The sequence below is a fragment of the Antennarius striatus genome, chromosome 2 (genome assembly GCF_040054535.1).
Source record: "Antennarius striatus isolate MH-2024 chromosome 2, ASM4005453v1, whole genome shotgun sequence".
In the NCBI taxonomy this organism is placed as follows: domain Eukaryota; kingdom Metazoa; phylum Chordata; class Actinopteri; order Lophiiformes; family Antennariidae; genus Antennarius; species Antennarius striatus.
This window is the reverse complement of record NC_090777.1, coordinates 16355126-16381929: the sequence shown is the minus strand read 5'-3', so window position 1 is coordinate 16381929 and position 26804 is coordinate 16355126. Positions and strand designations below refer to the sequence as shown.

General features: G+C 41.6%; 1 protein-coding gene across 7 annotated transcripts in view; it reads left to right on the top strand.

The window, feature by feature from the left end:
• The first annotated feature begins 612 nt into the window (after nucleotides 1-612).
• The window catches only part of espn (espin), a 46048-nt gene continuing 19856 nt past the window's right edge, over nucleotides 613-26804 (top strand). For 3 of the 7 annotated variants that reach the window (XR_011033935.1, XM_068303926.1, XM_068303946.1), the window contains exons 1-8: nucleotides 613-1685; nucleotides 4806-4999; nucleotides 15530-15716; nucleotides 15913-16095; nucleotides 16830-16961; nucleotides 18065-18320; nucleotides 18647-18936; nucleotides 25212-25373. Coding sequence is in view for 6 of the 7 variants with exons in the window: in XM_068303926.1 (XP_068160027.1) it covers nucleotides 1386-1685; nucleotides 4806-4999; nucleotides 15530-15716; nucleotides 15913-16095; nucleotides 16830-16961; nucleotides 18065-18320; nucleotides 18647-18936; nucleotides 25212-25373 (1704 nt within the window). In the remaining variant the exon portion in view is untranslated. The remainder of the gene's footprint in view (nucleotides 1686-4805; nucleotides 5000-15529; nucleotides 15717-15912; nucleotides 16096-16829; nucleotides 16962-18064; nucleotides 18321-18646; nucleotides 18937-25211; nucleotides 25374-26804) is intronic. The other 4 variants (XM_068303917.1, XM_068344010.1, XM_068344019.1 and 1 more) reach the window with 4 other exon arrangements.

Genomic DNA, 26804 nt, shown 5'->3' with positions numbered 1-26804 from the left:
TGGCAGCAGTAGCCGCCTACAGTGCACCCAGCTTCCACAGTACTTTTTTTGTTTGTTATAGCAATATCAAAAATAAATCTAAATGGCAATATAAAATGTATTAGATTCAGATGTTAAAAGATGTCAGGTATTATAATATTGGGTTTTGGAACTAGTAACACATAACCACATTTTTTACTGTTGTAGCTGGTCGGGGTTGAGATAATATATTCATAAACTGTTAAGCACATAGGCTCAGTTAAGTATGTAGTGGTCTAGTTAAACTCGTAAAAAAAAACTGGTTAATTCCAGAATAAAGTGATGGATAAAACATCTATCCTATATACTGTAGTTGTAAAATGGAGAAAGCCCCACTAAAGTCAATTTTTGTGGCTCAAAGTTCATCTTAATTCTAACCAATAATTACTAATTTCCTCCATATCATTGTCACTCCTGTTTCCATCACCTGACAGTATTTATGGGCATCAGTTGCCAATTCAGAATGAGATATTTGTGCATAAGTTATATTTAATTGTACAAGAATGAAAATCTAATGAAGTACCGACTAGAGCCTACAACAACAACACAGACTAGACACCCAATATGAAGAACCTTTATTACACACATCCACGGTAACTTCTCCAGCAGCTCAGTTTACTAAAAGGCCACCAGATGGAACCTTCCCCTCCGCGGATCCACGCGGATTTCTCTGTTAAATTAATGAGGCTCCGTGTAAACGACACCGGCCGTGCGTTCTGAAGGTCTATCGCTGAATTAGTGTTCGTCCTTGCGCCATGCCTGACTGACCCCAGACCCCGAATGCGTAACTTTCTCCGTTCCCGTTCGGCTGGACTCGACGTTTTTTGGAGCCTGCTTCTTTAACTCCTGAGCCGATTTCCAGAAGCAACAACCGGTAACAGGCTCAGCGATCCTCCCTCTCCTGATGGATTATTTAGCAGGCGCAGAGTCCCCCGATGCCATCTGCTATAGAAAGAAAACACCGCGAAATACTCTCAGGACACACGTTAGCAGACCGACTAAACCAGCTACATAAAAGTTGTTTACTGGGGACACAAAACAAGTCAAACTTTTCCAACAGGTGTTCCGGATCCTACGATCGCCAGAAACCGAAGTTCCTCCTCGGTCCACGGATAGAGCAGGTGTGTTCGCCCTGGGGTAGACGCTGGTCAGCTGAATGTCATTACAGTTCGCGTTTTAAAACGTGCTCGGAGGCGAACACATGCTGCCTCTGACTGCTGAGCTTCTAGAAAATGTGAACTCATAATTGAACTGTTCCATAACCGGATGACTGAGATGATCTGTAAATGCTGACGCTGTGCGCACGGTGAACCGATCGGGGCTAAACTCTGCAACCGAGGGAAGGAGTCGTCCAGTCTGCAGCGGTCATGGTGGCGGAGGCGGACAAGACGCTGCTGGCCGCCCGGCAGGGGGACGTTCAGACTCTGAAAGCACAGTTAGCCGCAAAAACGCTCACCTGCGATGTCAAGGATGGGCTGGGGGCTACACCAGTCCACCACGCAGCCCGATCAGGGAAAATATCCTGTCTGCGTTTCCTGGTGGAGGAAGCAGGATTGCCGGGCAACTGTGTGGCCAACAACGGGGCGACCCCGGCGCATGACGCAGCCGCCACTGGCAACCTGTCCTGCTTACAGTGGCTGCTGACCCAGGGTGGATGTCTGCCAGAGGTGAGTCAGTCGAGCTGCTGGACACCCACCTATGCCCACTCCTCCTAGATCTGGGGCAGCTTCGTTCTAATTAAAGTGTGTGATTTTAAAAGTGTATCCACGCGTTTAGTGCTTTTCTATCAATAAACTAAGCATTCTAATAATATGGGCTGGTAATGGTCGCTCCTCAACGACCCAACTATTCAGACTGCGAAACAAGAATTAATTCAGACTTTAAAATCTTTATTCAAAATCGTTATTTAGAATCTTTAATTTTAGACAGATGTCCTTTTAACATGTTGTCCTGAAATACACTGAATCTCCCGAGGAGCAGAGGCCCCCAAATATTCATCAGAGACTGAATGCTCGCGAATTTACCAAACAAAGAAATAATATTGAATTGAAAAACCTCAGCACAGTTAGAGGTTAAAATTATCAGAAGTTTGTGTCCTCTGTTTGGTGTCAGTTTAAAATCTACTCTTCTGCATTGCTGCATGGTAATCAATATGCAAAATCGGATTTGCAAATGCAGTACTCTTTAAAGAACATGTTCAGAAGCTCATGAAAGGCTCAAACAGAAGTCAGTGTGGTGTGGTATGGTTTGAGAAGGCAGACGATGAAATTTGAAAGCTTTATGAGGACCTGCGACTCCGCTTTTCTGTGAAGCTGCTGGGAATAAGATGCAAATCACTGGCAGCAGGAGCGGCATGCAGCAGGTACTGAGAAAGCTCTACTTTGGTGTCCTGAAATTTCTCTTGCATGTATTTACCAGCACTTAATGTTGTTGTAGTCTGATGCTGGTTTTGTCCAGCATGCTTCTGTCAGCATCTGTTGAGATCACTAGTCCAGAACACAAGTGATCTAAAGTGTTGTTTTAACTGTGGATGAACTTGACCTTCTCTGCATGTGAAGTTCATACAAATCCAACTGAATCAGATTCATCCCCCAACATGAGGCAGCACTTTACCGGTAAAGTGTCTAATCCGAGATATTTGCCAATATGATGTCTTCTGCTACTTCAAATGATTTTCCCTAATACAAACTAAAAGGAGTGTCACATATGACTCAATTGACCTGCCCTCTGGACATCATAACACAGCACTGAACTCTTCATCTTCTATTTTCTGTCTCCATTACTTTCAAGGGCTGACTGTAGAAGAGTGACAAAGGACGGTCCCCCCCACCATCTAACTGATAGGATACTTGGCTGACATTTAGTCAAACCTATCAGTTACTGGTCGCAGCACAATTTATTTGATGGACAGCCAATGTGAGCGTCCACCCTGTACCATTGTATCATTGTATTTTTCTGTGTGTTGCAGCTAGATTTGATCTATTTTTGATTATGCTCATTCATAGAACCCCACAAGCCTTAAACTGCAGATTAAGCTTTTCTGATTAAAAGACTTAATTGGATATATCTTTATTTCTTGTGTTATATATTGGTCTTTCCTGTCAAAAAGTTAACATGAAACAATGGCAGCATAGCTGTTTTTATTCAACTTTGGATCAGCACGTCTTTAAGCAGTTAAAAAGTCTTAATCAATAACCACTGTGATCATGGCAGGCTTTAAGTATGATTGTCATTTCACACACATCACTGCACGAAATGAGGGTTTAATTCCTCAGTTTTTTTCAGAGGTAGCTTTTATTATTTTTCCAACTTTTTTTAATTCATGTCATTCAGCTGTCAGATGTCCAAATACACTGTATTTGCAATGTCTTGCCCCAAAGTGATCCGTGGTCGTCAATATCTTTGATTGAATATTGATAAATTCTCTTCCACTCTCAAAAGCTCTGTTTTAATGGGGCGTAGCTCTCAGCTCCCTATCTCCTCCCCCCTCGCCCCTCTGAGCTGCCTTGATCAACCCCTCTCCTCCCCGCGCGTTCACGTGTGTTTGTTTACTTGTGCCACTCGAACGCGCCTGCATTACAGATTGATCGATTGGCACTTTTTTAACTTTCACTAACTTTGCTGCTACGTACTTCACTCTATTTCTTCTCTTGTTTTCCACTCGAAGTATAAGTTGATTTTTCGGCGCTAAGCGTGGACCTGCTTCCTCATGTTCCCCATCCTTTGCATAATTAAAACTGTGTTTTCTGAAAATCTTCATGGACAATGACAGATTGTGGATAACACGGGAGCTAAGCTAACGCTAACTAATGAAACACGAGATTTTACCGGTAAAACCAAGTTTTTCTCTTGTATTCTCGTGTGTGTGTGTGTGTGTGCGTGTGTGTGCGTACGCGCAGCTCTCCGATCACTTAGAAGAACTAAAGCTTCTTTCATTCACCAAAAAACAGACAATTGTTCTGAATTAGTAATTAATGTGCAACTGGTTATGTGTTCGCTGTGATGCTGGGGAGCGCCTTGGGCGGACACACACACACACACACACACACACACACACACACACACACATACACGCCTGACTGCTAACTAGTTAGCCAAATACTCGCTGAATTCAACAGCTTGCAAGGAACTTGTGTAGCTCTGATCCAGGTTGTTATCACACACTAGTACCGTAGCCTGATCACGAGCCACACACGCGCATGCACATACACACACACACACACACACACACACACACACACACACACACACACACACACACACACACACACACACACACACACACACACACACACACACACACACACACACACACTACTGAAGTGGACCTAACTAGTTAGCCACATGCTAATAGAGTTCAACAGCTTGTGAGGAACTTTCAGTGTGTATCTCTGAGGTAGGACATTACCGCATAATGATACCATAGCTTGAACAAACTCCCCCCTCGAGGATTAACCCGCCCTTGGACATGCCAACCAATCAGTATTGTCAATCACTTTATCCAATCACAGAGCGCCATTTGTGACGTAATTTATGTCACAAATGGCCATTCTAGTAAAATCTGATCGTTTTGATTCGGCCCGGGCCATGAATTCCTAAAACTCCAAATATCTATTGATGCAGGAAGTGTGTGTTTACCAGATTCTAGGAGTTGGTCAGGTTAGTGAGGACCGCTGTGTATATGTAGAGACCTGTAAAAATGTGATTTTCATAATGGGACCCCATCTGGACCCACAGAATTCTTAACTCTGTATTTCAGCTCTGGTCCCTTTGTATTTGATTGACAGCATAGGGACAGTTCTGGTGCCACCGTTCTCCACCTTGCATCCCGCTTCAGTCACCATGAGGTCACAGACTGGCTGCTGAAGAGTGACGAGGTGGACCCCGGGGCCTCCACCGATACAGGAGCCCTGCCTATTCACTACGCCGCTGCCAAGGGAGACCTGCCCTCGCTCCGACTGCTACTGGGGCACAGCCCAAAGTAAGAGCAACATGTTGTTGTTTACCTTTGAATTTTCCTTTACCTGAGGATAAGTTATTGACTTCCACTGTCTGTTGTCTGGAAGTGATTTAATTTTTGATTAATATGTAGTATTTATAGTATTGCAGGGAAGGCAAATAACCTAAAGCAGTCTGGGTGTCAGTGTTTGCATGTCTTAAAACAAACAGCAGTTGACACAAGTTCATTCACACATTCATCTGAAGACTAAATAAATCTAAATCAAATTAGCTGATTTGACTGCCTGGTTGTCTGATGTCGTAACACACAACACTAGACATTGTCATTATGTACTGGTCAGCACGGATCACTAGAGGTTATTTTCAATTGGCAACTCTCTGGTGGTCCAATTCTATGCTTTCCATGCTCCATGTTTTCAGAAATATTTTGAAAGCAATTTCCTCCTCATGGATCAATAAAGTTTGAGGCGCAAGTAATGCCACATTTGACAAATGTGAGATCTCTATTTCAAACAGATAAACAACAGATGCAGTAGCATTGTAATTTATGTTAAATGTACAGTACATTAAGACTTAAAAGTAAAAACACATGTATATTCACTTTTAAGATATAGTTAAATGTTTTTATTGATCTAGGAAAATTGAGATTGCAGCAAAAACTTAGTGTTAAAAGAGCTTACAGATCATCACTGCTTTTATTTTTGCAGGCTCTAGTCAGTTTGTAACTGAGACAGGCCTCAGCCGGTTCATGTCTAGTTTTCAGACCGATGTTGTTTTAGCAGTCTGACATGAATAAATGATCTATTAGATTACAAAGGTTTCAACTCAAGTCTTTTCAGAGGCTTTCCAAACAAAAACAAGGACTGATCACAGTAGCTAGCAGTTACGGTACCTCCTGGTACTGATGGTGGCCATCAGAGCTTTCTTTGTTATTACTATCTATAAATTTTGTTTTGGAAAATACCTCCAAAGGGTGCAGCTTTGTCCAAAGTCAGCTCAGTCACAACGCCCTTGTGCTGCTTATGTGATAAATCAAGAATTATTTCTGTAATCTTGACTCAGGTATGTGCAAATGCTTGAAAGTCATTTCAACCATGAAATAACTGTTAGCAGTCAGCACTGCAGTGCAACATTAATAATTTTTAATTAATTGATATACAAAATTTTCACTTGATTAACTAAATAATAGTTTGAAATGCAAAAATAGAAAAATGAAAACCCAATCATGGCATTCTAGAGAATAAGATGGCGACAATAAATGTCCAACAGTTCAAAATCTTAAAAATTAATTCAATCTCAGAACAAGAAAAGCAGCAAATCCTTACAATTACTTTCAGCTTGGGTTTTGTATTTATATGAAAACTGACAAAATGAGCTTTGCACTGGATATGTTTAAGGTGTAGAATGACAGGCAATGTTAAGTTTTAAGACCAAATGAATACAAACCAATATCACAGACACAAAGGTGCCTGACTGATTGCAGGGAATATCTGATTTTAAAAAAGAGGGTTAAGGGTTAAGATTGCTGATAGTAATAGAAAAATATATCATATATTTAAATAAACAATTGTTTCAGTATTTTTAAAGCACAAACATGAAACATTTGCTGATTCCTTAAATGAAAAGAAGTGCTGGTTTTCTTGGCAATAGTGTGCACTCGTCTTCTGGTTTGGAGTAAAGAATAAATATCTTTGGGCTCTTCAAAACTGTGATGAGTAGTTTCAGATTTTTTTACAGCGTTCTTATTTAAATTTTGATTACTGATTAACTCATAATTAAAATTTGATTTTGGTTGATTTTCACTTCAGCATATTGGCAGAATTGGCAGCATAACATCCACAAAATTAAAAAGTGACTTAGTTTTTTTTTTAAATCATTGAAAATATGAGCATTTATTCACAGAAATAAAAAAGGTACAGTGACAAGAGTCACTGTACCTTTATTAGAATCTGTTTCATTGTCCTATCTGTGAGAAAGAAATGTGCCACACTGGCTTTGTGAACTGTAGTTTTTTTCAGGTGTGTTTTATGGTGCGTAGCATGTACTGCACCTGGAGTGAACTTTGTGAGGAGGCCGTTGGCTCTGTGTTATGTTGTTCAATTTTTCTTCTCTGACTGCATGTTTTATACATTTTCATAACTGACATGCAGAAGCACTCCCCGAGAGCTGCCACCTTATTGTGGTGGGGGAGTTTGAGTGCCCGAATGATCCCGGGAGCTATGTTGTCCGGGGCTTTATGCTCCTACCAGGGTATCCCTCGGCAAACAGGTCGTGGGTGACGGGCCAGACTAAGAGCAGTAACAAAGCCCCTACAGCAAGTAAAACATCAAGGACCGTGACGTCACCCTGGAGCCACACCCAGGGTTGGGGCTCATATGCGAGCGCCTGGTGGCCGGCCTCTGACCACGAGGCCTGGCCGGGCTCAGCCCGAAAGGATGACGTGGGCCCAACCTCCGTTGGACTTAACACCCGCAGAGAAAACCATAGGGGACGGGTGCAGTGGGGATTGGGTGGCAGTCATCAGCATGGGGCTCGACAACCCAATCCCCAGAGAAAGAGTCTAGATCTAGGGACATGGAATGTCACCTCGCTGGGGGGAAAGGAGCCAGAGCTTGTTAAGGAGGTTGAGAGGTACTGACTAGATATAGTCGGGCTCACCTCCACCCACAGCTTGGGTTCAGAAGGCTGCAGACATTGAGTCAGAATGGACCATGTTCTCCACCTCCATTGTCGAAACGGCTGCTCGGAGCTGTGGTCGCAAGGTCTCTGGTGCCTGTCGCGGTGGTACACCCCGAACCCGGTCATGGACACCTGAAGTAAGGAATGCCGTCAAGCTGAAGAAGGAGTCCTATCAAATCTTGCTGAATTGTGAGACTCCAAAGGCAGCTGACAGGTACAGGCAGGCCAAGCGTATTGCAGCTCGAGTAGTCAAAACTCAAGTCTGTTAGGAGTTCGGGGAGGCCATGGAGGAGGACTATCAGTCAGCCTCAATGAAATTCTGGCAAACCATGCAGCGCTTCAGGAGGGGAAAGCGATGCACAGCCAACACTTTACATTACAGGCAGAGAGCTGCTGACCTCGACTGAGGATATTGTCAGGCAGTAGAAAGAATACTTTGAGAATCTCCTCAATCCCACTACCATGTCTTACACAGAGGAAGCAGAGGCTGAGGTCTCAGAGGTAGATTCGTTCATCACCCAAGCTGAAGTCACTGACGTGATTGCCAAACTCCTTGGGGCAAAGCACCGGGGGTGAATGAGATTCGCCCTGAGTACCTCAAGTCTCTGGATGTGCAGGGACTGTCATGGTTGACATGTCTCTCTGGCAGTCGAAGACAGTACTTTTGGATTGGCAAACAGGGGGGCGGTGGTCCCTCTCTTCAAAAAGAGGGACCGGAAGGTGTGTTCCAACTATAGGGGGATCATACTCCTCAGCCTCCTGGGGAAAGTCTATTAGAGGGGACTGGAGAGGAGGATTAGACCTATAGTCGAACTCGAATTCAATCGAATTCAAGAGGAACAATGTGGTTTTCGTTCCGGTTGGGGAACACTGGACCAGCTCTACACTCTCCATCGAGTGCTCGAGGGTTCATGGTAGTTTGCCCAACCAGTCCACATGTATTTTGTGGATCTGAAGAAGGTATTCGATTGTGTCCCTCATGGTATCTTGGGGAGTGCTTCAGGAGTATGGCCCTTTGCTGAGGGCTGTCTGTTCCCTGTAAGACCAAAGTCAGGGGTTGGTTCACATTGCCTGTTCCAGATGCATGTTGGACTTTGTCAGGGCTGCCCTTTATCACCGGTTCTTAATCTTTATGGACAGAATTTCTAGGCGCAGCCAGGATCCAGAGGGACTCTGGTTTGGGGACCAAAGGATCCATCTTTGCTTATTGCTGACAATGTTATCCTGTTGGCCTCATCAAACCTGGACCTTCAGCGTACACAGGGACGGTTTGCAGCTGAGTGTGATGCGAGTGGGATGAAGATCAGCACCTCTAAAACCGAGGCCATGGTTCTCGACGGGAAAAGGGTGGTGTGCCCTCTTCACGTCGGTGGAGAGTCTTTGCCCCAAGTGGAGAAGTTTCGTATCTTGGGGCCTTGTTCACGAGTGAGGGTGACAGACGGATCAGTGCAGCTTACGCAGTGATGCGGTCGATGTATAGGTCTGTCGTGGTGAAGAAGGAGCTGAGTCGTAAGACGAAGCTCTCAATTTACCGGTCAATCTATATTCCTACTCTGCCTTATGGTCATGAGCTTTGGGCCATGACCACCCTTGGGGAAGACCTAGGACACGCTGGAGAGACTATGTCTCTTGGCTGGCCTGGGAACACCTCGGGATCCGACCTGGAGGAGCTGGAGGAGGTGTCTGGGGAGAGGGAAGTATGAGCATCCCTCCTGAGACTGTTACCCCTGTGACCTGGCCCCGGATTAGTAGTTGAAGATGGATGGACATGCAGAAGCACACATAGAGGTACTTAAATGACACAGAATGTGAACAGACAGGAGGATGTGACTCACTCAGAAGCATCTCAGCAGCATTTCTGTCAATCAATACCTCCCTTGAGAGATATGTGTTACTTTGTTCTTTCTATTTGAGTGTTAAACTATTTGCTATGTGACTTTTTTCAGTTCACCATGACAGTATTGATATCAGCCATGCTGGGATATAAACGGATAAAGAAGTCAAATTAGCTGATAGCATTTAGCCAATTGATGTTCTCTGTGCTGGTGTCTGCTTTGGCTATCTGTGCTCAGTTCTACCATAAAGCAATAGAAGCCTATGAATTTCCAATTTAATCTTCAAACAGCCTCATCAGTCACATTGCTTGACTTTGATGACCTTCGTAGGACGGGCTGTTTGTCCAGGAACTAACCTTGTGCTCTGCATCTCATGTATTGTCCAGTTGCATCCAGACAGGTGCATACCTGCTGAAATTTTAATGAGCCTGAGGGACATGGTAGCTCCCCGATAGCTGGGCCCCATTCACTCTTCTCCACCACCTCTACCTCCGTTGCTGTTTACCACCATCTCCACGGCGACACACAGTAGCGCCAACCAGTGATAAGATAATGAGGAAAACAAATCCGTTTGTATAGACGACTGTGTTCTACTCACTGACCTCAAGCTTTGTGTAGAACAGTACTTTGGAGAAGGGAGATACCATTCTTGTTTTAGGGTTTATTGCAAATGGCAAATTTCTATCAGCGAGCTTTTTTAAAGTAATTGAATGGCTCAGAGGTTGTTCTCATAAGACAACAGAAGGCCTTCTTCTGTTACACCATCACTTCAGTAACAGGCAGCCTATTGATGGGACATAATACATGGTACATAGTGCTAATAGTGGTAATAGTACATGCAGGGGATAAACAGTGAACAAGCAACAGCAAATACATGTGAAAGCTTTTAGTGCAATTTCTCTGTCGTATTACTAAACCGTTGGTTTTAAGTTGTATAACACATTAAAAGTGTTAACACAAACAACACCATACTTTCAGTCCCCACTAAAATGGCATGTATCTTTAGTATATTGCTGTTGTATTTGAATAAGTATAGCAAGTCTGACACAAGTTTTTTTAGTATCTGCACAGCTGAACATGTCATCTGAAGTAAAGACAAAACTCAAGGGAGAGTACTGCTATGTTATGAGAGTCTGCTATGTTATATGTAATAAACACTCACAGGCTTTTTATGTTACAGTTTACGCAGCACATATGTCTTTGTGTCCTCATATCTTGGTGTTTGTTAAATTTATAAGCGACATCTGAATCGGGGGTTTGTTCGCCTGTCCATCCTAGACAACCAAGACCAAGAGGCCTATGTCCTGCTGTTTTCCTGCTGATAACCTCAATACACAAAAGACTGAGTGAATGAATGAGGCAGAGAGAAAAGGGACAAACAGGTTATGCAAGCAATCAGTGCAGATTGAGATCTTTAGCCAAACCATCATTCCAAATGGCATTGAGAAGGATGACATTTGTTCCAGGGCATATTGTCCAATTAAAACTTAACCCCACACTATGACATCGATAATCCTGCTAGTCATCATTTAATCATACTAAATACTGCATACAAGTTAACACACATAATGATGCTGTCCAAAAATTTCATTCATGTATCTGCTTATAGCTCCTATATCGATGGAAGTGAAGACCACACAGATAAATGCAACGTAATATAAATCAAATCATGTTTGTCACAGAGGACTTTTACTTCCTGTTAGCAGCAGGTGGCTCAATTGCTTCAACAGCATAGTTGCACATGGATGTCATTAGTGTGGGACCCTGATCAAATTTGAAATTGTGTCTTAATTGGACCTGAACAGTTGACTTAAGAATTTCAAGGCAATCGGTTCATCGCTTAAATCAAATAAATCACCTGTAACTTGTGCTCAGATGCCTTTGACAGATATTGACATGATATATTGCATATTTAGTCATTGTTTTTTCTTTGGGTGCAACGTGTGACAAGAACTGTTTCTTTATACTATTGTAGATCAGTTGTTCTTAACCTTGTTGGAGGTACCAAACCCTGCTGGTTTCATATCCTCACTCACCGAACCCTTCTTCAATAAAAAAAATAAATTCTTTTTTCAAATTTAAGACTGTGCATGAACTCATATGAAATGACCTACCTGCAAATCAGCATGACTTCTGCTGTTGTTATTGAGAGACCAGTTCAGATATGCGTAGCGTCACCTTGGCAAGTGCTACTCTTATGTCATTTTCACAGCAAAGTCTGTTTCTTTTGTTTTCCACGCAGCTTCAGGAAGTGTTCCTTTATTTTTTCCAGTGTGACACTAGAGTTGCTCAACTTGACATTGCAAATCCTGCAGAACGCTGACTCCCATCACGTTCCGTTAGACAGTACATGTAAATTCACGTTGCACATATTCGTCCGATCACTTTCTTTCTTTGCTCAACATAGTTACTATGAATTAAAATATTAAGAAAGCAATCAGATGACGTACCATCATGACAGGCATAAATCGACTACTGAGTGCGCAAAGTCCCATGTAGCACAGGTAGGCTAATCGATGCAGCGTGATCACCTCCAGCAAGTGATGGCTAAGGGGGGCGTGTCATCACAAATTATGGAAAAGAAAACTGAAGTGATATTTTTTGGTGGCACCGCTGGTACACCCCTTCCAGATCTGGGTTCTTTGGCCCAGCATGTCAGGCCAGCCATCACTAATCTTGGGGTAAAATTGGACTCAGGTCTCAAGCTTGACAGCCAGATCAGGGCAGTAGTGAAGTCCAGCTTTTATCATTTGAGGCAGCTGGCCAGAATAAAACCATACATACATTTTAGAATCCATTTTAAAATTCTTTTATTTACTTTTAAATCCCTGAATGCCCTTGCCCCACCTTACCTCTCTGAGCTTCTACACCGCTATGTACCTGCTCGCTCTCTCAGGTCAGCTGATCAGCTGCCCCTGAATGTGCCTAAAACCAAACAGAAGCTCAGAGGGGACCGTGCCTTTGCTGTTGTGGCACCCAAATTGTGGAATAATCTGCCTCAGCAAATCAGACAGGCCTCTTCTCTGTCTGTTTTTAAATCTCGTGTGAAAACCTACCTCTTCTCCTTGGCTTTTAACATCTAGATAGACACTGGATTTTATTTTGTCTTACCTTTTTTATCTTACTTTTTATTGCTCTGATTATTTGCTTTTGTTTTTATCCATATTTTATGTTTTGTGTTTTTAGTTGATTAACTTTACTTATAATATTTGAGCCATTTTGTCTTTTATCTATAATGTTTGTTCTTTTTTATTCATTCGCCTGTACAGCACTTTGGTCGACTGCGGTTGTGGTAAAGTGCTCAACAAATAAAGTTTGGATTGGATTGGATTGGATCACAAATTGACAAACGTACACAGTGATTCGTGTATGTTCTGCAAAAGCACTTTGTCTTGATCTCCATCTCCGGTTGTTGTTCCAAAATCCCATTCACCTTATTACAAGGTAATTGAGTGAAGAAGATAAAATGCTGAAGGCGTTTTGTCAGGATATAACCCTCTGCTCTTTTTCTCTGGGTATCATCTGTGTTGTTGAGATTAAAAAACATACATGTATGAGACCGTCTGTTGTTCATTATGTATGGATTAAGCCGCTCACATAGGGATTCAGTGATGGTCTCTTAGCTTCAAACTGTTGAGCTGTTGGTTTGTAAGTTCACTATTGAGTTATGAAATATATGGATAAACAGGCAAGAACAGTTTTTCACTCAACCAATGGCTGAGCTGCGCTTATTCTCTTAAGCAATAATCTTCTTAATAACTTCTTGGAACAAGCCGGACACAACCCCCTTTTTGTTCTCTTTTACTACAAGAGGTTTAAAGTGAGAAAATGCAGCATAGCATGTGAGATAATGTTGAGCAAAGAGCAAAATATCACTACAGTATTCTTTTCAAGTTAAATCATACATTTGTATTAAAGAGAAGAGCTATATGCTTCTCGAGATGTTTCACTTGTCAAGAAATCTTAATTGAGTTGATTCCAGTCTAAAAATAAATAAGCCATATTTTTTTTAAAAAGTATTTCAAACTATTTGATTGTCATGTTTCTAGATGTAATGTTTTTAATCAAAAACAGTGACTTGCAGTGGAGCTTCAGTGGCCTTTAAACTCCTGTTTCAGTGGCCTCTAAACTTCCGCTGTACATTTTCTGTCTCCTTGTAGCTGTCGACCTGTGGGCAAGCTACAGCCATAAGAAACCTAAGTTACAGAGTTAAATTAAGTACACAGATTCACCTACAACACTCTCCATTATTTAGACCGGAGGAGCGAGCAATCCTTTATCAGGCAAGAAGACCATTAGTGTGACATCAATTACTTTACTAGTAATGAGGATAACCTTGGTCTTTGTTACTATTACATGGGATGGGGGGGGGGGGGGGCGCACTCACTGAGGTGAGTTACTCATCATAGCTGAACTGGAATATATATCAAATGTCGGCCACTTCAGAGAATATTACTCCTCCTTTGAATGATGAAGTGATGAGGGAGCGCCACTTGTGCCTCTTGCTTGCTCTGTCGTCACACAAGGCTAAACTCTTTCTTAGCTCATTGAAATCTACACCTCTTCTTCAGAAGGACTTCTCCAGTGGAGTGTTCAGGGACCTTGTCATGTTGGAGAGTTTATGTGAAGGTGGGTTTTGCTATTAGAATTATACCTTTATCAAATCTCAATCCTGTCAATTAGTATTCAGAGTTAATAACAGATGTCAGCATCTTTCCTGCAGACCCCAGTGGGCAGGTAAACTTCAGCCAACTTTGGTTACATTCGTGAATTATTGACCAGACTCTCCACTTCCTGATGACAAAACCACAGATTACCTCCCCCTTTTATTCTGAAATATTTAAGATGTGCTTGTTTTTACTTGGATTTTTTTTCCCTCTTCATCACTCAGACTTCCATTGTGCGGTGAGAGGTTGCTTTGTTCAGAAAGTGTATCTCCTTCCTGGATTAGGCCCTGACTGATCATGAGCAGATACGGCTTTGTGTGTCATACTGTTTTAAAGTTTAGTATTCAGACAGAATTACAGCCTTGAGTCACATCCTCAAGTTGGATAGGGTCATGTTTGTGTCTGCTACACCCGTCCACCCATGCACCCATCCACTTAACTCCTTCTACTCGTTTCCTCACCTCCTTCATCCTCCTCATGTACTGTCTCGGGCCACTGGTGCAGCCTTTGGCTAAGCAGCAGGTTGGGTGAAGTCAGTGGAGCGGTAATCCTCTTATAGGACGCCTCGCTCATTTGTCGGCGTCCAAATAAAGCGCAACCTTATGGGATTTAGTGGGGAAGCACTCGTTCACTCCCTGACATTCCGCTCTGCCTAAAAAGATCTGGACAAGGAAGGACGCAGGGATTTCATGAGCTTTTGCTTTGGGGGTGGAGTCAAGGGCCTTCAGGAATAAAAGAGAACAGGATTTAGCTCTGAAAATAGTCATGTTTTCCTGTCACACTTAGCTATTACCATTAGCCTATTTACTCATTAAACAATGATAGTGTCTAAAGAACAATTAGTAGCCTTATTATTGTAATCATTACTTATAAAGAAATAATATGTACAGTTGACAAGCTGCTGTGGCATTTCAGTTGTGAACAGAAAAAGATACATCGCTGAACCGTAAGAGGAACTTTTATCAAGAAGTCTGTTCAAAAGATCACAGAGAACCAGTTATGTTGACAATATCATCATCACATCATACAACTTATTGTCTCTTATATGTACTCTCTAATTTACATTAAATCTTTAAGTCAGTTTAAGACAGCAGATTTACTATACAGGGATTGTGTAGTGAGCACATACAGCAGTGTGTGTGTGTGTGTGTGTGTGTGTGTGTGTGTGTGTGTGTGTGTGTGCGTGTGTGTGTTTCATTTAACTTTTACATAGTAATTTCTTGGTGTAAATAGATTTTATTGTTATGAGTGACACATCAAATCTTTTTTATAGTCAATCATTATGTTTCCATACAGGGAAGGCCTGACGGGCCTCAGTTGATAATATTTCCATGTGTGTCTTTTTCTCCTTACTGTTTATTTTCCCTGCAGTGTTGTCAACTCCCAAACTAAAAACGGTGCCACGCCGCTCTACCTGGCCTGCCAGGAGGGTCATCTGGAGGCTGTCCAGTACCTGGTCAAGGACTGTGGGGCGGATTGGAGCATCAGAGCCAATGACGGGATGACGCCTCTGCATGCTGCTGCCCAGATGGGCCACAACACAGTCATCGTCTGGCTGGTATGTTGGAATATAGAGAAGGCTCTGATGAAATCTGAATTGATGAGCTCACATATTTCAATGACTTAACCAGTTCATGTTAGGTAATTAATTTGTTTTAATTTGTTTAAAATATTTTTTTATTATTGGAATGGTCTTCTTTTGTAGTATTCCATCAAATGGTTGTAACTTGTGCCATTATTCGACATCTTTTCAGATGAGCTTCACAGAGATCAGCCTGACAGACAGGGATGACGACGGGGCCACAGCCATGCACTTTGCAGCCAGCAGGGGCCACGCAAAGGTGCTCAGCTGGCTGCTGCTGCACGGCGGGGAGATCGTCACCGACAGCTGGGGAGGGACTCCGCTTCACGACGCTTCAGAAAACGGTGAACTGGAGGTACGTTTTCTGTCTGTTTTTGAACTTCCAGTGGAACCTGTTGTTGAATAGAATGGAGATAATAGAGATCTTCATTTTCTTTCATTTGTGTAAACTGACACAAGCTGTGTTGTAGTCATGAGTGAAGTAGAGAGTAAATATAATTTATTTTAAATTAAATCTAATAATCTAATAAATCATGTAGGAGTATCAGGATTCTTGGTGCTCACAGGAGTTTCCCACATAACCATCTGTTTTGAATGAATTTCCTCTAGCTTATGGTCAGTCTGACCGCCTGTTTTGACTAGAAATTTGCTGTAACCAGGTTTGGTCAATTGTGTGAGCTCACACTTCATATTTAAACTATAGAGAACATTATTATAAGTGACTTATATTTGCTGAGCGTGATAAGGGTTTTAAATTTAACTTAAAACTTAACTTAAACACAAAGTTCTCAGTCTGGAACAAGAAAATTTAGCCTGGCTTCCACTTTGCTATTAAATGGATTTAAGACAACTGCTTTAATTTGATTAAAGAAAATCAAAAGTACTGAGAGAGGAAGAGAATGGTTTCCTTCATCATTTGAAGGCAAATCATGTCTATGAAATGTCTTCATCCATCATCTTCTTTCTCATAATGTTACTTAATAAGACATTCAGTTCTGTGATTTAACTTCATTTTTACAACAGCAGTCCTGCCTCGTTTTGTCTACTGTATTTATACCTAACCTCCACGTCTCTCATCTCGCTCTCCAGTGCTGTCAGATTCTCGTGGTTAACGGAGTGGACCTGGGCGTCAGAGACCAGGACGGCTTCACAGCAGCAGATCTGGCTGAATACAACGGTCACTCCCAGTGTGCTAAGTATCTGCGCACGGTAGAGAACATGGTAGGAGACACTGCTGTGAACCCATATCATGCAGGCATTCATCTTTCTGATCAATCTGTGGACTCGGATAAAGAGAACTAATCAATGAGGATCATATTACTGTAATGTAGGTAATGTAGTCTGTTAATCTTAATCTCACCATCATAGATCCTTTTACAATAATAATCATTTCATTAGCATTTCCTCTGGGATTAATCAAATCTATCTATCTATTTTTGGTTTAACAACAGTATTAGTTTAAGTTTGTTAAATTAAGTTAAGTTTTGCACTTCTGAGCACTAATTATTCTCACAGGTGCTCTGTCATTGCACGTCAAATGAAGAAAACAAGCTGCATTTGCTCCTGACAGAGCGCGCCCTGACCATAAATTGATTTAGAATATTCTTAAATATTAAATTAATGTATTTCACAGTCACTATTCTTTCCACAGAGCTAAAATAAAATTTTAGAGTGAGGCTATTGCAGTTAAAAAACAGCTGCTGCTGAGCTAATATCCCTCCTAGTAACCAGGCCTGCTAACACTCCACATACTTTGGCCCCCAGTGCTTAAAAGCTACTAAAATCCCCAAGTGGCTAGAAGAATAATCACTCGTCCATACAGAATTCTCTGTGGAATGTGGGGAACATATTTCCCACCTCCTGCGGTCTCGCCATCAGGGAATTTAAACTAACTATGTGCTGCACTGAGGGTGGAGGAGGAGGCCCTAGGGCCATTTGATCAGCTGTGAGATGCTTCATTATGTGTGCTAGTTAAACTCACAATGCTGCAAGTCATTAGTGACTGAAGGGTAATGGGGTTAAAAATTTATGAATGAGCAAAGTAAACAGTTCATATCAGTTATTCATTTATCTGTCTCTGTAACGATGATCTACCTTTACTTTATATTAAGTTAATCCAGGCCGTTTTTAATAGTGAATTATTACATCAGTGCTAGATCGATGACTTTCCTTCTGGCTGTATCTACATATCGGACAGTTCAACAGGCAACAGTGTGTGTGTGTGTGTGTGTGTGTGTGTGTGTGTGCGTGTGCGTGTGCGTGTGCGTGTGCGTGTGCGTGCGCGTGCGCGTGCGCGTGTGTGTGTGGTGCTCATCCTTTGACAGAGTGTGGAGCACCGTGTTTTGTCTCGGGGCCCCTCAACAGACCTGGAGTACAAGCAGCTGGACTCAGGCCTCTCATCCCCGAACACAACTATGCCCCTGGCCAGCCAGACAGCACACTTCAACATCAGCTCACCATCCAGCTCCATGTCCAACTACGACTCAGCAAACTCCAGCCAGTCCAGCACCGGGGAAAAACGGAGCAGCTTGACAACATCACGAGGCCCGCCTGCCCAGCTGAATACGATTGCACACACAGGTCAGCAGCACATAAAGTGAAGTGAATGAACTTACACATATTAGGTATAGACGTGCGTCACTTAACTTCAGTCAGGAATTAATTCACACATACAGAATCTACACCAGCTACTGAAGGGGAGTTAACATCACACAGCAGATTAACTCCTCATATGCACATCACACAGGTGCATGGTATACTGGTGCTGCACTCTAGTGGCCTGTGTGGATAAGAGTGTAACTCTTGGTGTCATTGAGAAAAACAAAATGATGAAAGGTTTACATAAAGTCTTGCTTTATCCTTTTGAAACAAGAAGAACACCTGGAATAAACTTGTGTCTTCTTCAGGTGCACCAGAGTCAGCCATTTCTGACATGCAGGCCTACATGGACATGCTAAACCCAGACATTGGCTCCGACCAGCCCAAGAAGAATGAAATTCCTGCTGATGCCACCTCCAAGCCGCCGCCGCCACCACCACCGACCTATCCGCCCCCACCTCCCCCACAAACGCCCCCGGCGCCTCCTCCACCTCCGAGCTACCCGGCTCCACAGCCCCCGAAGGAGCCGTCATCAGTCGAGTTCCTGAAGGTGAAGAGCAATCTGCGGCATGTGGAAAGTAACAGCCACAAAAAGAAGGCAAGTACAGAGGTGGACGATCCTGCAATGAGCGCAAAAGCTTTATTGGTTTGTAAATCAAGTCTCAGGTTTGTGCAAAGACTTCAGTGAGACGGAAATTTCTTAAGATTGAGTAGCAGTTACATTTTTATTGGAATATTATTTCTGATTGCCTAACTAAAGGTTTCACTGCAGAGCTAGTCCTCTGGTTTATGAGGAGTTTAAGTCTTTCTAATATGGAATAATACAAGGCACATGACAATATGTTGTGGTACATGGTGATTATAGCTCAAATAACCTCCTTATATTTCATTAAAACTGCACATATTGTAAGTTTTGATAAAAATAACATTTGTCACTAGCTGTGATGTAAATCTGTGGCATGCATGGCTGAGTGTTTGGAATAATTTGTCCATTTGCAACCATTTTCCCTTGTGTCTAATCAGTTGGGCTATTTCTCTTGTGTAACAATGTACCCAGTCTGGGTGCACACAATGATGTTATTGTATTAACATGGCTAACGAGGCTAACGGAGATACTCATTACCTTGGCAGGTCTTCTGGGTGGACACGTTCAATGGCAGTTGTGATGGGTTTGTTCATCATTCTAGTAATTAATTTGGCTCCAGATCACACGAAAAGAAGTGTTCAAAAGGATGATATGGAGCAGCAATTACGTTTGGCATCCACATGAGTTTCAATTCTGCTTCTAGCGGTTCAGCTGTGCAGCAAAATGCATTCAAACTGGTTGTGTGAAGTTATCGTTTAATTATCAAATTGGTGAATATTACAGTTATGATAAATAATGACTTGTATTTCATCGGGATGTATTTCAAGATTATTGATTATTGAATGTCAGAGGCTGTGGGGGACGGTCTCCCATGCAGAGTTAGTTGTTAGTTGGTAGAAGGTTCCACAGGCCGTAGCATGTTGTCTCCAGAATGGGTTGTGTGTGTGGGTTTGTGTGTGCACGCATGCGCCATCAGCCATATGGCGGAGAGTTTTTAATTAGTGCCCTCCCCTCTCCCTCTCCCCACCCCCTCAGCCTGGGCCGGTACCCAGGTGACCAGCCTGGGTGAACCCTCATTAAGAATTTACCAAGAAACACAGTGCTGGGAATGCATGCACATGTGCGTGCAAACACACAAACACACACACAAATAAGATCAGAGTGTACCGTATACACTGGGAAAAACAATCTGCCTTTGGGCACCATAGTAACAGGGAACGGTAACTTCATCCAGGAACGCAGCTGATCAGTTCTCACAACCTGTGGACGCGTTACAGGCTGGAGTGTGAAGGCTAGAATATTCTAGTACTTGATGGCTGAGTAGTATGCAGTAGGCCATGCTGAGCGCAGCACCTGGTCTTTGTGTTTTGCATAGGAGGCACTGGACAGAACTGGGGAGTGGTTGCTCTGTGTGCTAGCAGTGACATCATTGCCACTGCTGTGGCTGGCCTGATAGGTTATTGATGAGGCCTATGGGTAAAGTGAGAGGGCAGGTAGAGTGACAGCCAGAGCGCTGAGAGAAGAAGACTTGACAGTCTGGATTTGGTAACAGCTACTTTCTGAGTTCTGCTGGGTTTTGTAGATGAGGCTCAGTGAAAACTGACGAGCTGCAGGAGAGGATTTTTAACTAGAAGGTAAGGTGTTCAGAAGAATAAGAAAGGTTTGTTTTATCTGTGTGATGCAATGTTGAAGTTTGAGGTGTGATCCTGCAATGTGTTCTTTGTATCTGGACTCATCAACAGGTCCAGTTGTTGTTCTGCTGGGTTTTGTGGGTAAGGCTCCTGCAGCTCGTCAGTTTTCACTGAGCCTCATCCAGCTGTTGTTATCAAATGTGTTCCAACAGAACTGCACGCTTTCCTCACCCTTGCCATTCCTATTACAGGTATACCAGGCTGTTGTAGCGTGTGTGACATTAGATTCATTTTCCATACACAGCCTATGTGTGTGTAAGACTGTTTTTCAATAATGTTCTCTACAGTTTTGACTGTCTTAGATAATGCACACAGAAGCAACGTAAAAACAACGGCAGTGGCTTTTTGGTGACAGACAGGTCTGTTGATAATGGAGATGAAGTATGTCTGTGTGTTTGGTCGTGGATAAATGCTTTGTACATTTGCTATTGTTAGCCCAACTCCCTGCTCGCATTACCCGTCCAGCTGATGATGAGTGCTCAGGGACCATTTCTTTGACAGCAGACATGAGTCAACAAAACTAACAGCAACAAAATAGGCTAATAGGAACAGAACATGACACCACAAAGGGGGAGAGGTCAGGGGTCAGCTTTACATTGAACATTGGACATCTGCTTGGCATTAAAGGGTTTTGTCTGGATTCATTGAAAAGAGTCTGTAAGGAGCACTTTGATGAGTTATTTGATGCTGATCTATGAAAGCTGTAAACTTTCAACCACATAGTAATTGCACACAATTACTACGACACACACAAAAAGTAATGCAAAGTTTCTGAGCAAACTTTGAAATGCACATATAAACCTTTCTTTGCATTAGAAACATGTATCTAAAAATGTCACCCATCCACTTTATCTGCAGGTGTTTGTTGCATGGGCTGTAAATAATAGTTACTTGTTATTATTGGATGTTGTTACATCCCGCGAAGCGGTGATATATTATAATTGTCAGCGTTTGTGTGTTCGTTCTTCCGTACGTCCACCAAATATCTTCACAACCATTGCAGATAGAAAGATGAAAGGAAAAGTAAGTTACTGGGTAACAAAAGGGGATGAAAGTGAGATGATGACCTTGACCTTGAGAAAACTAGGTCAAGATCAAATTTCAACTTTTGTACATTTTTTTGCACATATCTCAGAAACCAGATAAGATAGAAAGATTAAACAAAAGACGTTATATTCAGGGAGGCAAGGGGATGAAAATTAGATCACAACCTTGACCTTGAAAAACTAGGTCAAGGTCAAATTTTCACTTTTACACCTTTTTAGGTACACATCTCTGAAACATTGCTGTGACCACTACAGGGTCAGGTCAGGGTAGGTCAGGGTAAAGTTTTGAATTCAGGGGTGTGGAAGGATGTTGTAGTCTCTGACTGCCTTGTTTCTTCTGAAAAATATAAGTTCTAAAATACAAACAGCCTGACCTGATGTTTATTTTACGTGGTGTAGAGTGACGACTCTCGGATTGGCAAGAGTCTGATATTCTGTCTTGTAACTTGTCTGAGATTGATGTCAGAGCAGAAAGTGAGAGGGCTCAACTGACTAAAGTCAGTGACCTCTGACCCTTCTCTGGATAGACGGATGCACCTGAATATGAACTCACTCTGTGTTGTTTGTAATGTCTTAACTTTTCAAAGCGTCAATGGTTTGACTGGAACTGAATAAAGGCTTGTTGCGTTGTGTAAATAAGGATGCTCTCGTCATCTGAGAGGATAATATTGCAACAAGATCAACTAAGTACATCTTCCATTGTATGTTGTACCATGAATGATAGGCTTACTCCAAAGGTTTAGCCACATTAAAGCCTTTTATGCCATTTACCACTTTGTCATTTAAAACATCAAGGTTTCTGTCGTTTTGTCAGTCAGGTATCTGCTCTCACAGCGATCACTCAGGAGTCATAATTTTACCTTGTTTTCTTTGATCTCCTTTTCTTTTAATTTATAGATAATTTATTCTGTATTACCACACACATTTTAACTAGTTCTTGTTTTGCATAGAGGAATTAAAAAGGTTTTAAAATGCAAATTACTACAAGTAATTTCAGGCTAATTATATTTTTAAAAAGTCATATACAGTGTATGTACTTGTTTTATTTTCTGTGAAATAACTATAAATAATAAGAGTCTAATGTGACTTCCAACAAAACCTGAATAAATGAAATTTGATTTGTTTCATGTAAGAAAACAGTTTGCGGAAGATGATCACATATAAGAATCTGACACATCTGTGGGGATTTTCCGAGGTTGTTGAATTTTCAAAACGTTGGCAATTACAGTACTTCATACTGATAAAGAAATATAAGTAAAACAAAAACTAAGTAGAGAAAATTAGACTGAAATAAAAACCACTTGAAGGGACAAGAAAGTCAAAATGAACCTGGGATATTATTTGAAGTAAACTAATTAAAGAAACATTTTGGTGAAATTATTATTTTTTTATCATCAATAGGGACCTTAGCCAAACAAAATATATCATAAGTTACGATGTGCTCCATGACAGCGGAAGTGACGCAATCATAGACATCGGAGTGAATCCATATAAACACCATTATATAAATATACAGCAAGCGACAACATAAAAAGCCAGCCATTATCATATTTATCACAAAATCCTCTCAAATCATGTCATTATCATCAGATTCGGAAGAGGAATTCCCTGTCAACCCAGCTTGGGATGTGATTACTGTATTCCCTGTAATTACGACCCGATGTTATGACTGCATTATAACTGTAAACTATACAAGCCCCTATATGATACCAATCAAAGAGACAACCCCCCAAAATCTGAGGTAATTGTTATAAATTAGTAACATGCCCCCGGAGGAAACAAACCCAATCAATTGACTTGTCTATCACTTTTGATATTGTTTACTTTGTGCCATAATCACATGATAATCTGGTCATAAAAACATTTATCCAATACCTCCAGCAGCTCCAGACATGAATTAATTATCTACTAAACCTTGGGAATTCAGAGTAAATACTATGGGTTGTCCGAAAATGATCATACCTTCAAATCTCTTTCAAAATCATGGGTGAAGGGTGAAGTGCTCATGACAAATTCTTGGATCTTTGGTCATTATGACCCTGTTTATCCTTGCTTTCCATGTCTCACCAATCTTTGCAGAAGGTATTTTGAAGACAGATAGGTTCTTATCTTTGTGTGTAACTCCTGTGTTTTTGGAACATCCATTCACCTCACAGGTAACCATGATTTTATCAGATGTATCACTTCATTGATCGTATTGTGCTGTAATGACTGCCCTGACTGATGAAGCGACGGGTGTCGTCGATGATGTGTGACCCCACATGACGGAGCTGCTGCAGCGCAGATTTTAAGGTGTCTTGACACCAGGGATGATGCTAGACATCAGTCAATTTCTTTTAAAATTATGATAATCAAATATATATCACTTTACAATGAGTGTCCTGTCCCTTTAACTTTTACAGTATCTGTCATTAAAATAATGTTGCACTTTAACCAGGTGTGTAAAACTTTTTGCCCTCAAGCAAAAGTGTAAAATCAAAAATCAAGCAAGCAATGTTTAGTTACAAATGACCTTTTTCTCTTAGAGTGGAATTAACATTAATCAACAAAAACTATGTACAGGTAGTCCTCAACCTACGAACACAACTGGTTCTGAAAGGCTGTTCGTCAGCCGAATTGTTCGTAAGTCGTTATTTATTAAATTTTAATTTATACCCACTATTTGAGGTCATTTAAAGGCCATTACTACTCTAAATACACAATGAAATAAACTAGTGTAGTACAGTAATGTAACTTTCGCGTCTCAACCTCTGCTTAATGAATTTCATCCTCAGGGGGTGTAGAGGTTAAGCCTAGCTTTAAGCCACTGAGGTATTCTACCGTGTGAATAACACGCTGATGCGCTTCTTGGTAATCAAAAATCCGACACAACACTTTATGCTTGATTATTCTGTCATTTCTAATAAATCTCTCTATTAACTCGAACAATAGTTCACATCAAATAGTGAAACATTCAGAGTTTACAGGTTAATGCTTCCTGACAGAAACCTAACCCAGCCACATTGGTTCCTACATTATTTAGTTCCTACAGCAGGACAACTCCATCAATATTGTTAAAATAATATGAATTAACAGCAGATTGTAGATGCCTATTGTCTACATCGCTGGCTCTAATGTTCAACCTGATCCAAATTGTTAGTAGTCTTGATGCTCACCAATGTCCCCATGTGCATAAATACATGGTGTGTTTGTTTCCTGCTCAGGAGTTTTTAGGAGTCATTAATGAATTAAGGACGAAACACTGCAGATGATGCACCAACAGAAAAGCCACATAAAGTGCAACATCAGAGCAAAATGGTCTCTTAGTCTGGTATTTACTGAGTTATTTTGACATGATATATGAAATCGTAATCTTTGGGGTGTTAATGTTATGCTGCTCAATGTAGGTTTGGGCAGAAAGGGTGACTGCAGTCATCGCACATGGTTGTCTTTATGATTCCTATTGAAAATGTTCGTAAGTAGGATGTATGTATCTTGAGGACTTCCTGTACTGAAAAAAAATCAGATGGAAACAAACAATTAAAAGTTTCTCATTGTTTTTCATGGTCAGCAGCTGAGTTCTGGAGAAGGCCACGACAAACTACGCCGTGTGGATTCAAACAGGAAGTCAAGGAGTTTCAGCAAGCAGCCCAGCACTGGGGACTACTACAAGTCCCTGGGAAGCAACACAGCCGAGCCCCAAGGGAGCAAAGGCATGGCGCCCAAAGAGGAGGTAAACCAGATGCCTGCTGTCAGGGACAACCTCCATAGGATCAGCTCTTAGTAAAACACTAGTAAATATAGTCAACATATTATCACAAAAACTTCGGACTGCTTAAATTGTACGTGGTTTATGATACCATTCATGTTTAATAAGAAAAAAATACTTAAAAAAAAAAATACACGTGATGGTCATGTTGTTAAAAAATGTGTTATGTTCTCATGTGGTACAGTTTTGTCCATCTGGGAAGCTGATTTCAAACAACACCTTATACTAGTTGGATTTAAACCTCAATCCCATGCCATTCTCACAAAAACTGAACCTTCCAATGATTCCAATTTTTTTATCCATTAACATACGCCTGTCACCAATTCACCTATTGATTATTCATGACATTTTATTTTAAAGGTCCCATATTATGTATTTTTAACTTAATGTCATTCAGCTGCCAGATATCCAACTAGACTGTATTTTTTTGACCTAAAGTGATCTGTGGTCCTAAATATCAGCTCTTCAAAATCGCTCATCTGAGCTACTCACAAAACGCTTCGTTTCAGGCCTCCGGCTGTAGTATGTTAATGAGCTCTGCTGGTCACCGCCTCCTTCACCTGGGTTACGCCCCTCTGAAGGAGAGCGTTAGGCCACGGGACAATGACCGATATTACATTTGTTATCACTATGACGTTCGGAGGCCCCATCGTGTCGCCGTACATTTATGACCCTGAGTCGGACCCAGAAGCGGGGGCTCCTGAAGAAACACCGACTGTGCGGCTGCAGCAGGACGTTTCTGAATGGTTAGTACGAGTGAACGTTACTTAGTTGGTTCTGTGTTGTGTTTTCTAACCTACGTCCTCACAGGACCGGAGCATCGTCTGGTAGCTTTTTTTTCTACTCCCGCCTCTTATTGCATAGTAATAATGTCATATCTGTCTTATTATGTATTTTGTATATGTACAGATGTGTTGACTGCTAAAATGTTGCTGTACTTCTGTAGTTGGATAGATGGATAGATAGGTAGATGGATAGATGGATAGATGGATAGATAGATAGATAGATGGATAGATATAGATGGATAGATGGATAGATACAAGGGAAATTCAGGGTGACATTTGCTCACAAAAGATACAAATAAATACACATAACAGTTAAGTGACAGTAAAGTCTGATGGTAGTTCTGATAGTTATTACCACGTGGCTAATGCTAGCTTCTGCTCACGGCTAAGTTACTTTATTTTTCTATCACATTGATTTAATCCGTTACTAAGCTGCAAAATATTTGAAGCAGTCCTCTGTGACAAGACACACGGAGCTGACACCTGCTACCATCACACCAGGTTAATCATGAAATGATGCAACCATATTGCAATGATGCCTTTATCTACTCTTTTTTGAGATGTCTTCACCTTCTGTTTATTGCGCAGGTGTTCCTGTGGACACTGTGAA